At 42.9% G+C, this 13,145-nt stretch overlaps 1 protein-coding gene across 3 annotated transcripts in view; it reads right to left on the bottom strand.

Moving 5' to 3' along the window:
- DDR2 (discoidin domain receptor tyrosine kinase 2) overlaps positions 1-13,145 on the bottom strand; it is a 161,013-nt gene that overhangs the window by 70,181 nt on the left and 77,687 nt on the right. Inside the window, exon 1 of one of the 3 annotated variants that reach the window (XM_079916249.1) lies at positions 5,933-6,329. The exons of the other annotated variants lie outside the window; for them this stretch is intronic. Coding sequence (XP_079772375.1) covers positions 5,933-5,941 — 9 coding nt within the window. The 5' untranslated portion in view covers positions 5,942-6,329. Of the gene's footprint in view, positions 1-5,932; positions 6,330-13,145 lie in introns of those variants that run through there. 3 annotated transcript variants of the gene reach the window in all.

The following is a 13,145-nucleotide window of genomic DNA, read 5'->3' as shown; positions in this document are numbered from 1 at the left end:
TTGCTGGGTCATATGGTAGTTCTATTTGTAGTTTTTTAAGGAACCTCCATACTGTTCTCCATAGTGGCTGAACCAATTCACATTCCCACCAGCAGTGCAAGAGTATTCCCTTTTCTCCACACCCTCTCCAGCATTTATTGTTTCTAGATTTTTTTGATGATGGCCATTCTGACTGGTGTGAGATGATATCTCATTGTAGTTTTGATTTGCATTTCTCTAATGATTAATGATGTTGAGCATTCTTTCATGTGTTTGTTGGCAGTCTGTATATCTTCTTTGGATAAATGTCTATTTAGGTCTTCTGCCCATTTTTGGATTGGGTTGTTTGTTTTCTTGTTATTGAGCTGCATGAGCTGCTTGTAAATTTTGGAGATTAATCCTTTGTCGGTTGCTTCATTTGCAAATATTTTCTCCCATTCTGAGGGTTGTCTTAATCACAGTTTCAATTTCATTACTTGTTATTGGTCTGTTCATGTTTTCTATTTCTTCCTGGTTCAGTCTTGGAAGGTTATACCTTTCTAAGAATTTGTCCATTTCTTCCAGGTTGCCCATTTCATTGGCATAGGGTTGCTTGTAGTAGTCTCTTAGGATGTTTTATATTTCTGCGGTGTCTGTTGTAACTTCTCCTTTTTCATTTCTAATTTTATTGATTTGAGTCCTCTCCCTCTTTTTCTTGATGAGTCTGGCTAATGGCTTACCCATTTTGTTTATCTTCTCAAAGAACCAGCTTTTAGTTGTATTGATCTTTGCTATTGTTTTCTTTGTTTCTATTTCATTTATTTCTGCTCTGACCTTTATGATTTCTTTTCTTCTGCTAACTTTGGGTTTTGTTTGTTCTTCTTTCTCTAGTTCCTTTAAGTGTAAGTTTAGATTGTTTATTTGAGATTTTTCTTGTTTCTTGAGGTAGGCTTGTATAGCTATAAACTTCCCTCTTAGAACTGCTTTTGCTGCATCCCATAGGTTTTGGATCATCGTGTTTTCATTGTCATTTGTCTGTAGGTATTTTTTGATTTCCTCTTTGATTTCTTCAGTGATCTCTTGGTTATTTAGTAACGTATTGTTTAGCCTCCATGTGTTTGTGTTTTTTACGTTTTTTTCCCTGTAATTTATTTCTAATCTCACAGCACTGTGGTCAGAAAAAATGCTTGATATGATTTCAATTTTCTTAAATTTACTGAGGCTTGATTTGTGACCCAAGATGTGATCTATCCTGGAGAATGTTCCATGTGCACTTGAGAAGCAAGTGTATTCTGCCACTTTTGGGTGGAATGTCCTATAAATATCAATTAAATCTGTCTGCTCTATTGTGTCATTTAAAGCTTGTGTATCCGTTTTAATTTTCTGTCTGGATGATCTGTCCATTGGTGGAAGTGAAGTGTTAAAGTCCCCCACTATTATTGTGTTACTGTCAATTTCCTCTTTTAAAGCTGTTAGCAGTTGCCTTATGTATTGAGGTGCTCCTATGTTGGGTGCATATATATTTATAATTGTTATATCTTCTTCTTGGATTGATCCCTTGATCATTATGTAGTGTCCTTCCTTGTCGCTTGTAACATTCTTTATTTTAAAGTCTATTTTATCTGATATGAGTATCGCTACTCCAGCTTTTTTTGATTTCCATTTGCATGGAATATCTTTTTCCATCCCCTCACTTTCAGTCTGTATGTGTCCCTAGGTCTGAAGTGGGTCTCTTGTAGACAGCATATATATGGGTCCTGTTTTTGTATCCATTCAGCAACCCTGTGTCTTTTGGTTGGAGCATTTAATCCATTCATGCCTCAACAAATTTTTAAGTGTGCAACACATTATTGTTGAATATCGGTATAATGTTGTACGTCAGATCTCTGGAACCTACTCAACTTGCTTAATTGAAACTTTCTGCCTGTTGATTAACTCTCCATTTCCTCCTCCCCTTAGCCCCTGGCAACCACAGTTCCCCTCATTAATTCTATGAATTTGACATAATTGGTATCATGTACTATTTGTCTTTCTGTGACTGACTTATTTCCCTTAACATAATGTCCTCAAGTTTCATCCATGTTGTTGCATATTGCAAAGTATGCTTTTTTAAGGCTAAATAATATTCCATTGTATGTAGAAGCCACATTTTCTTTTTCCATTCATTTGTCAACATTTAGTTTATTTCCACATATTGACTATTGTGAATAATGCTACAATGAACATGGGAGTGTTAACATTTCTTCAAGATCCTGATTTTAACTATCTTGGATAAATACCCAGAAGTGGGATTGCTGGGTCATGTGGTAGTTCTATATTAAATTTTTGAGGAATCTCCATACTGTTTTCCATAGAGGTTGTGGCCAACTCATCTTCAAGAAGGATGCCAAAAATATATAATGGGGAAAAATAAGACTCTTAAATAAATTGTATTAAGAAAACTAGGTACCCACATGCAAAAGAATGAAATTGAACCCTTACCTTACACCATACACAAAAATCAACTCAAAGTGGATTAAAGACTTAAATGTAAGACCTGAAACGTTAAACTTCTAGAAGAAAACACAGAGGAAAAGCTTCACAATGGTGGCCTTGGAAATGACTACATTGATATGACTCCAAAAGTTCTGGCAGCACAAACAAAAATAAACAAGTGAAACTACCTCAAACCAAAAAGCTTTTGCAGAGCAAACAATCAACAGCATGAAAAGGCAACATACAGAAAAGGAGAAAATGTTTGCAAACAATATAATAAGTGATTAATATCCAAAATATACAAGGAACTCATATAACTCAATAACAAAAAAGAAAAAAAGGAAACACCCACACAAACAAAAAAACAAAAACAAAAAACCTAATAAAATTCCTTAAAATGGGCTAAGGACTTGAATGGACATTTCTCCAAAGAAGACATACAAATGGCCAACAGATATATGAAAAAATGCTCAACACTGCTAATCATCAGGAGATACAAATCAAAACCACAATGAGATATCACCTCACATCTGTCATGATGGCTATTATCAAAAAAGAAAAACAAAATGAAGGACAATAAGTGTAGACAAGAGTGTGGAGAAATTGGAACCGTTGAACCCTGTGGGTACAATATTTTTTTTAAATAACAAAACTTGGAAAAATTTCTATCAGTAAGGGAGTACTATAAACTGTGGCATATTCCTGCTATGAAATACTATGCAATAGCTTAAAAGTATGAGCTAGAGCCACATGTAATTGCATGGTTAGGTGCCCAAGACATGGTTTTTAGGTGAACAAGCAGGTTTCAAGATTTATATGAAGCACACTATATACTTTTATGGATATATACACACATTCACATACATTTATATGTACATAAAAGATCTAGAAAGTTAAACACCATGCTGATAACAAACTTTAATCTAGTGCACACTATAGTGCTCGGATAGGGTGGTATGTGAGGATAGAGCAAGGAACCCTAGAAGGCAAATGCTGATAATAGTAGTTCCCTCAGAGATCATAGTGTTTGGCAGGGGAGATTGGAAATGGTGATCAAAGGGAAACTCTAGCCTTATTTGCGATGTTTTGATTTTAACAAAGAAAATATGTTCCCTGTTAATGTCATTCACATTGGTTTCTCTGACAAAAAAAAAAATTCCTGGGGGCAGTCTATCAGAATCTCGAGGGTGCTTTCCAAGCAACCATGCATATCCCACAGGTTCAAGGTATTGGGTGAACCTGTCTTATATTTTGAGAATCACTTGCAGTATTGAGAGATATTATCGATTAGTATATCTTGCAGATAAATAGAGAAGCAAAAGAAAAAAAGTTTGAGAGTTGCTACTTATACCTTTCATTTGTTAGAACACCTGCCCCTTAGTACATACCTACAAATGCATACTCATCAAGCCTTACAATAAGCCTGAAAGGAGAGATTACCACCTGCCTTTACAAAGCAGGAAAGTGAGTCCCTAAGTCACTTCACCCACAACCTAGGCAGACTTACCTGGTCTGGCTGCTGGTTCCCACTCATCACGCTGAATTACAGTTCTGTCTGTCTTTCAAGCCAGACTGTGAGTCATTTAAGATTAGGGGTCTTGCTTCTCTCTACATCAAAATCAGATTAATTCTAACTTGCCTGGGTCACAAAACTAGAGACAGAGTTAAAACCCTTCCAGTTCTTCTGACTCCACGGCCAGTGTTACTTCACCCACAGCCCAATAGTTTCCAAGGAATGTCAATGACTGTGTAGCTCAGAGAGTATATGTCCTGTGTAATGAAAACCCCACTTCCGCTTCACAGTCAAAATCTCCTGCCCTAGCCAAGCTGGATGAACACTCCACACTGACTCCAAAGGAGCCACGACTCAGGACCTCCCAGATCCGACGGGAGATGGTTGACTCTCCATCTCAGGACTGCCCACACCAGGATCTAGACAGGCTATGGGTCAAAGCCATCGGAAAAACCAGGAAGTAAATGGAAGGTTAGGCAGATGGGAGTGTGACAGCCACAGCCAGGAATTATCGGGAATTTTTTTAAAAGAACCTAGAATCAAATTTCTTACAAGTTATTTCTGTACTTGGGTGAGCTTCAAAGGCCTCTTTCTGAAACACAGTCAGGGCCACATCACGGTTTAAGAGCAAGTCATCAGCACATCCTGCCTGATACCATCCCATTCTGTGGAGAGTTCACACAGATAGGGCTCGCTCCTGGTCAGTCCTGTGTCTCCTGCAGCTCCAGGTTACACACAGCTGAGGCAGTGACAAACTCCTCTTTTCCAACTGCCTTAAAAAGTCAGACCAGTTCCTACTTTATGCTATCACTTACATGTGGAATCTAAAACAGCCCAACTCAGAGAATCAGAAAGTAGAGTGGTGGTTGCCAGGGGCTGGGTGTGGGGTGGAATGGAGAGGTATTGATCAAAGGGTACAAACTTCCAGTTATAAGATGAATAAGTTCTGGGGATCTGATGCACAGCATAGTGATTATAGCTAATGATACTATATTTTGTACCAAAGCGTAGATCTTAAATGTTCTTACTACAGAGAGGAAATGGTAATCATGGGACAGGATGAAAGTGTTACTTAATGCTATGGTGATCATCATTTTGCAATATATAAGTGTATCAAATCAACATGCTGTACACCTTAAACTTACACAACGTTATACGTCAATTATATCTCAATAAAGCTGGGGGGGGGGGGAGTCAGACCACATCCCTAGTAATAAGCTCTACTCTAGTGCCCGAATAGGAGAGTGAGTGAGGATAGAGCTGCGAACCCTGGGAGATGAGTGCTGAAATGACTTTTGAACTGCTGAGTGAGAAAGGGTGAGCAGGAAGCTAAGGTCTCTCACCTAACTCAGACACCCAGACATCTCAGGGTACGAGGCTCTCTGTACTAGTGGAGAAACAGCTTTCTGTGCTCCAAAGCACACGCCCTACTACAGTGTCTGTTTTTTACTATAGGACTGATAGATGGTAGAGAGAGAGAGAGAGAGAGAGAGAGGTAATAGACACATGATAGATAGAGAGGTAGACAGATGATATAGACTTAAATATAAAAGGAAACACTTTTATAAGTGTTGCTATAATAGTTAACTGCATTTATTTGGAAAAACAGCCCCATCATTCCCCCTCAGTGATAAGGAAAGTAAGCAAAGCAGGCAACCCTTTGGATTTCTTGCCTTAACAAAACGGAAAGTTTCAGTTCTTTGTTTCTCCCAAGCCCCTTTGAAGTGACTGTAACTTACAGATAGTAGAGCTCTCATTTTTCCCCCAGGTCTGATTATTAGTAAAAACCACCTCTTTCTCTGAAGCAGTGCTAGAGGTATATCCCACTTTAAGAAATGTCTGAACTTGCCAAGCTCATCAATCATGAAATGTTTATCCACATTACAGAATTCTTTGAACAAGCCTTCAGTGCTGGGTACCTTTGAATAACAAGTTTCCACACAATACATTTAAAATAACATCCGGTATAATGTTCCATCTACTCACCAAACTCATAAATCACTGAGGGAGTCTCCACGTTACAAAATAATTCTTCACTTCACAAAGGGATCCACGACTGGGTTCCTCTGACAGCAAATCCTTCCAGCAATTCAGAATATGATTCAGTATACCTAAATCCGGTTTGTACTCAACTTTTCAGGAGTACAGTTTCTATACAAAGCAGGGCACATCTGACTGGGCAGACGGTCCTTTTCCCCAGACAATCCATCCTTCCAGGTCCGAAAGCTAGAGACAATCTGAGGTGCCCACCCCTTGGTCGAAGAATAAAAAGTCTCCGATCTTCCTGAGGGATCTTCACGCTGAGCCCGTGAAAGGGGCCAAATAGGAAGCGTCTGCCCTTCTGGAAAATCAGCCGTGGGCTGCAGCCAGGCTGCCTCCACCTAAACTCGGACAGATCTTCCTACAGGAAGGGGTAGGGCCCTGGAAAGGCTGGAGTGGGAAGGGAAATGAGATAAAGGGACTTGGGTCGGACTGGAGCCGATCCGAGATGCGGTGTGTGCACAACTGTGTGTGGTACTTGTGCGTGTGTGTGTGTTGAAGGACCTGGTGGGGAGAAGAGAAGCCACGTGATTTACAGCTGTAGATTTTCATTCAGAGGCCATTCAGGGCATTCGAGGCTTGTTTTCCTCTCTGCTGAGTCATTTTTCATTTCAGATTCAACAAATAGAAAGAGCAATCTTTGGAGTATTTAATACTCAGCAAACAAATATGCAGAAATGAGCTTGGTTTTGGCAGAAGATGAGCCACACACACACACACACACACACACACACACACACACACACACACACACACACACACACACACCATCGCTGTACCAAACACCCTCATGTTTTATCTTGATTCCCAAGGATTTGTTGATGTCTTTCTCATTCCCAGCTTTCCTCTGGGAGTCCCAATCTCTTGCTTCTCAAAATGTAGCTGCTCAGTGCTGAGCCAAAGGCCCAGACTGGCCCAATCTGTAAGTGTTTAAGCACAAAGGATGACCCAAGGTGACCTTCACTGCTCAGAGGAGGATGCAACAGCAAGCTCTGCTCCTGCCTTCGTTAGAAGAGCACTTTGCTTTCCTCACTCTTTTCACCTTCTTTGGAGGCAACTAGAGTTTGCCAAAGCAGTGGAGGCTTGGGGGGGAACAGCCAGACAGCTATCTCATCCTCTCACTCGCTATGCAGAAAGAGCAGAGGACACTGAAAGAAATCACTGTCACAGAAGACACTCCCCCTGCTGGGGGCAGGATGGACCACAAAACATCCACGGCGTGGCATCATTTCCCTGTTATCCTTTTTATTGTATAAGCACTAGTGATGTCAAATCTAATGCCGTCATGAGATTAGTGGGAGGAGAAAGGAGAGTAAATACAAAGTGAAGGCAGGGCATTTTCCAAACACAAAAGGGTCCGTTAGAAGCTCAGTATCCCTGGGCCTGCTAAGACCTTGGGCAGCTCATTTAACCTCACTGAGCTCTAGCAGCCCCGGGCTCTTCATGGGGATATTTCACTCCCACCCCTGACTTCCACTATCCCACACCTGGGCACCTGTCCCACCCAGCCCCTCTCATTTTCTTTCTGCATCCCACCCTCTACCCCAGGCCCCTCAGGAGCCCTGATGCATGTGCTGGTGATCAGAGGGCCGCCTGCACCACTACTGAGCACACTGACGTCAGCAGGAGGGCCTACGGTTGGAGGGTTTTGGAGGTTATGATATGAAGACGTTAGTCCTCAAAAGTATAGGCCCACTGCCACGAAAGCTTGAAGGTATCTGAGTGCCCATCTTTCTCAGTCCTCTGTGGTTAAAGGTGACGAAGGTAGGGCAGCCTCCAAAGCAGACAGGCCTCCACAAGGTCAACAGCTGGTCAGAGGCAGGGCCAGGCCTCTGGTCACCCAGGTTAGCACTGGTTCTCTGGTGCCACCGCCTCTCCCTGGCCCAACCTCCTGTTTTTCTTTCCTTAAACTCTGAGCTCACACACCTTCTTTAGGCCCTCTCCATCTCAGTAACTGATTTCTTTAAACCAGAGTGAAGTTATTTGGAAAACCTCTGTGATGGTTTTCAAATTTGTCCACAAATTCTCTGACACTCTCCCATGGAGAGCTAGGATCTAATTTCCTTTCTCTTGAATACAAGCTCGACTGAGTGACTCGCTTCTAACAAAATGAATACAGTGAAAGTGATGGCTGTGAAACTCCAGAGCTAGGTCCCAGAAGGTGATACACATCCACTGGGCTCTCTCGCTCTCTCTCTCTCTCTCTCTCTCTCTCTCTCTTAGACTTGCCCTGGAAACCCACTGCCATGTGGCGAGGGAAGCCAGGCCATGTGGAGAAGCCATGTGTAGGTCTTCTGGCCAATACCGTTGCTGAGGTCCCTGCAGACAGCAGAAGAAACTCTCACACTTGTGAGTGAAGAAGGCTCTCTGGTGACTCTGGTCCCAGCCACCATCTGGGGCAACCACAGGAGAGACCCCGGGCAAGACAGCCTAGCTGAGGCCAGTCACCTCAGAAACATGAGCAATGATAACAATAACATGATTGTTGTGTGTTAAGCCACTAAGTTGTGAGGTGATTTATTACCCGGCAAGAAATAACTGGAAAAACCTCCTTGGGTAAGTAAGGCACAGCCTCCTTGCAAATGTAAGTGTTGGGTTTTGAACACTGCCAAGTTTTTACTTATCACCAATCTGTCCATTGCCTCAAAGCCTAGAATGAAAACTTAGGCCACACAGTAAAGGGGTCAGATGGAAACAATGGTAAGCAAGAGACACAGCTCTCTCATTAAACCCAGAAGTGAGTTGAAAGACTAACCGTCTACACGTACGAGATGCCTTTCCCTTGAGGGCTTGGCAGTGAACCCCGAAGCAGCATCTTACTCACTGGATCCCCCCTTCCTATTGCACCTGGGCCCCTACCCCAGAGGTAGGACTAGCTCTTCAGGTAGCCCTTCTCAGCCACCACGGCCATAGCCAGACTTGTCGGGTTTGAATCCTGTCTCCTCCTGCACCCAGTATGTAGACCTGGCCACACACACCCCTGAACCTTGGTTTTTCTGTTTCCTCACCTGCAAAATGAGAGCAATAATGGCACCTGCTCCTGTAGAATGTCATGAGGATAGAAAGAGTTATTACACAGGAAGTACTTAGAACAATGCCCGGCTCACAATTGTTCACGTATATTTGTATTTCTATTTTATTTTTACTGTGCCTAGGCCTTGTCTCCTCAATACATTTGCAAGTTAGGGGCAAAAAGCATGTCTCCCCCATCCGTCTCCTTATATCTGTATCAGCTGACACCTACACAGTGGATGCCAGTTGCTTGGCAGGTCATTTCAATGGTAATAAAACAGGCAAGAACAACAGTACAAACTCCTCGCCTTTGACAAGCGCACTAAACCTTGCTGGGTACATCCTGAGTGATGCTGCCTCTGGAGAAAGTGACTTGACCCTTTATGGACAGTCATTCAGAGGTCACGAAAGACTCATGCACTTAACTATGAGCCAGCACAGCAGAAACCAGCCTGGGGCTGAGGAGAGAAGGGCGGTGGCCACGTCTTGGGGGACAGTGATGTGATCACACTGCTAGATCGAGTGCTGTTCTGCTCCCGCGTGAGAGAGCACACACGCCCCCAAGACCTTCCCATCCAGCCGCCCAAAGCCGCGAGGGCCAAGAACTTGTTCCAGTCATGCTGTTTCCACCAGGCCTGCCCTATTCTTGTGCTCCGTGGCCGTGCTGGCCTCTTAAGAACACGTGACTCTATCAGGCTTCTTACTAATTTGCACAGGCCCAATCAACATGGGCTTGAAGCACCTCTGGGACAGGAATAAATTCAATCTCATCCAGCCATAGGAAACCCTCCTGAACCTCGGAAGAGATCTGGTGTGATGCCAGTGAACACTGCTTCCAGTTCCCTGCAGGAGGAACTCCAGGGAGACACTTGAATCCCAGACACCAGCCAGCATCTACCCTTTCAGCAAAGAAACCTAGGTGTCTTTCCCTTAACATATTCAGAGACTCCTGTATATGAGGGTTAACACCAGTGCTCTCGCCACGAAGAGAAGGGAGACCCCTCACCTTCTCTGCAACGATCAGCTGAACGAGGAAGCAAGGAGTTCACCTTTTAGGCCTTTGCAACCATATTCTGTAGTGAACATTTTCAGCAATGATACAGGTCAAGCACTTCTAAAACAGCCAGAAACGAATAAACCTCTGGGTTGAAAGGCACTTTGCTTTCCTTTTTTGGCTGGGCACAACATTAATTCTTTTTAACTTTTTATTTTATATTGGAGTATAGTTGATTAACAATGTTGTGTTAGTTTCAGGTGTATGACAAAGTGATTCAGTAATACATATACATGTATCTATTCTTTTTCAAATTCTTTACCCAATTAGGTTGTTAGGGAACATTGAGCAGAGTTCCCTGTGCTATACAGTAGGTCCTGGTTGGTTGTCCATTTTAAATAGAGCAGTGTTTACATGTCAATCCCAAACCCCCTAACCATCCCTCCCCACACCTTCCCCCACCACCAGTAACCATAAGTTCGCAGCAACATGGATGGACCTAGAGATTGTCATACCGAGTTAAGTAAGTCAGACAGAGAAAGAGAAATATGTACGATAATGCTTATATGTGGAATCTTAAAAAAAAAAAAAAAAGGACACTTTTCTATAGATCTGGAAAGTACGAAATATGGGTAAAAGTAGAAAATGGTGTCACAATTAAAATTAAATGAGATGATGTATATAAAGGACTTAAAGCACTGGTGCCTGGGAGATAGTAAGTACTTATTAAGATTTAGTATGCTAACACATATACATATGGGATCTAAAAAAAAAAATGGTTATGAAGAACCTAGGGGCAGGATAGGAATAAAGATGCAGACAGACATAGAGAATGGACTTGAGGACACGGGCAGGGGGAAGGGTAAGCTGGGACAAAGTGAGAGAGTGGCATGGACTTATATATACTACCAAACGTAAAATAGATAGCTAGTGGGAAGCAGCCGCATAGTACAGGGAGATCAGCTCGGTGCTTTGTGACCGCCTGGAGGGGTGGGATAGGGAGGGTGGGAGGGAGACGCAAGAGGGAAGAGATATGGGGATATACGTATATGTATACCTGATTCACTCTGTTATAAAGCAGAAACTAACACACATTGTAAAGCAATTATACTCCAACAAAGATGTTAAAAAAAAAGATTTAGCCATTAGTAGTGGTATTATGAATAGAATCGTGCACAGGAAGAAAAAACGATCAGTAGTCAAGGTGACACGTATATATTGGGCATCTATTGTGAGCCCAGGATAGGTTGGGTCACCTGGAGGTAATACAACAAAAAAGCATCAGGAGATTTACACGGCTGGCACACGTGAACATTTGGAAAAACAAAGATAGCAGGCACGCAAGTTCATGGCAGGCCATGGCTGCAGGGATGGTGTGACAGAGGAGATGTACAAGTGGACCTGGACAAATAGACTTTAGGAAAGACCAAGAAGGAAAAATACAAAATAAGGAATCATGAAAAATTGCCAACGTTTGAATGGTCTGGCCAATGAAAGAGGCAAAGGCTCACGAAGACCTTCAAGGATGAGAGAGAAAAAGAGAAAGAGGAATTCAGAGCTGACCAGCTTATCTGCCATCACTACCAGGCTCTGACACCTTGTAGACCCTCTCAGGGACTTGGAAGGTCTTTTTAGACTCAAAAGTCTTAGGAAAAACAAGCAGGGCAAGGACATGGAGCGGTAGTGATAAATTTAATCTTCTCATTTTGCTCTGAGTTTAGGAGTAGCAGAGCAAAGTGGAAGACGGGGTATTATGCAACTATTGGCATGGGGACATATAGACACTAAGAGTGAAGGCTCATGGGCCCCAGGACCTTGGACAAATACAGCTCAGGAGCTCCTTCCCAAATCCCAGAGCCTGAAAACTTCATTCAGCAGTTGGGTTAGGACCAAGTGTCTGGGATTCCTTTCCTGGATGCTACCGTTTTCTTAAAGCAAGTCACTCCCTCTGCACCTGCAGCTCCGGCAATCCTTGCCCAAATAATAATGTCACTGATGAAGAGAAGTTCAGCCTCCAGCCATTTCTATTTCATGATTCCTTCACGTTGCTAGCTGGACATTCCCTTCTGTGTTACTTTCACTGGCAGCCTCTGAACCAAGAGGTGCGGAAAATATAAGTTTATTTAAGGCTATGAAACATCTGCAGACTTCATCTGACTTCAGGAAGTTTCCCTTTGCATGACCAGTACCTGGTACTTACTCTTGATGTGTAAAGAGCCTCCTCTCTCCAACCTGCCCGGCCTAACCCTCTCCAATTCGTAGCCCAGCTCAAAGACCCTACATTGCCAGGGCCAAGTGGGAGACCAAAAGCCTGCCCGATCCTGGCCTCAAAGCTTCCCCAGTCTCGGTCTCAGAATGTTCTAGTCAACTCCACCTCTCCTGAAGAAAGACTCACACCTACCAGCTCTTTGAATAAGACCTCATGGCTTTTGAGTTGCCCCTTTTCACCAAGCAGATCCATGCTTTCCTTCAAACTCTTGTTCTGAACACCCGTCTGACTTGCCCCATCCCACCTTTGGGCTCAGATGATTGGCTTGGAGATATAACTAGATATGAATGTAACATTTGTTAGTTGCAATATTTCTCTGCATGCTCCCTCCCTAGCTAGACTGTGTAAGCTCCTGCAGGGAGGGACCTTTTCATGCCTTCTTTGAATTCCCGGTGCAGAGTCTAGAGATAATCAGTGAATGTGTTGGGCAGATGAATGGATGACCAGAGGGGTCCTTAGAATCCAGGAGTGGCAGTTGCCCATCCATCTCACTGCTAACAGCTGAGATATGGCGTGTGCCGGCTTTTTCAACTAGTCTCTTACCTCCTCTCTGGCACTTCTTCCAGGTCATAACGGAGTCTCCTCTCTCGACTCCATCACATCTATACTCTGTAACTTAGCAGACACCATACAGTGACTTACATTGCTTCCTAGTTGTGCTTGTATATGTCTGTGAAAATCTTGTCTCCACAGTAAAACTGTGAGCTCCTGAAGGGCAAGAATATTTCTCATCTCTCAGTGCTTATGAGAGTAATAATAAATATTTCTGGAGCACGTATTGTATACCAGGCAATATGAATTTTCTCATTTGGCCCTCGTAACAACTCTCTGAGGTTTTTATTATTTTTATCCTCATTTTGCAGATGAGAAGATGGAGACACAGA

This window comes from Stenella coeruleoalba (assembly GCF_951394435.1).
Source record: "Stenella coeruleoalba genome assembly, chromosome: 1".
Classification (NCBI taxonomy): domain Eukaryota; kingdom Metazoa; phylum Chordata; class Mammalia; order Artiodactyla; family Delphinidae; genus Stenella; species Stenella coeruleoalba.
This window is presented reverse-complemented; position numbering and strand designations above follow the sequence as displayed.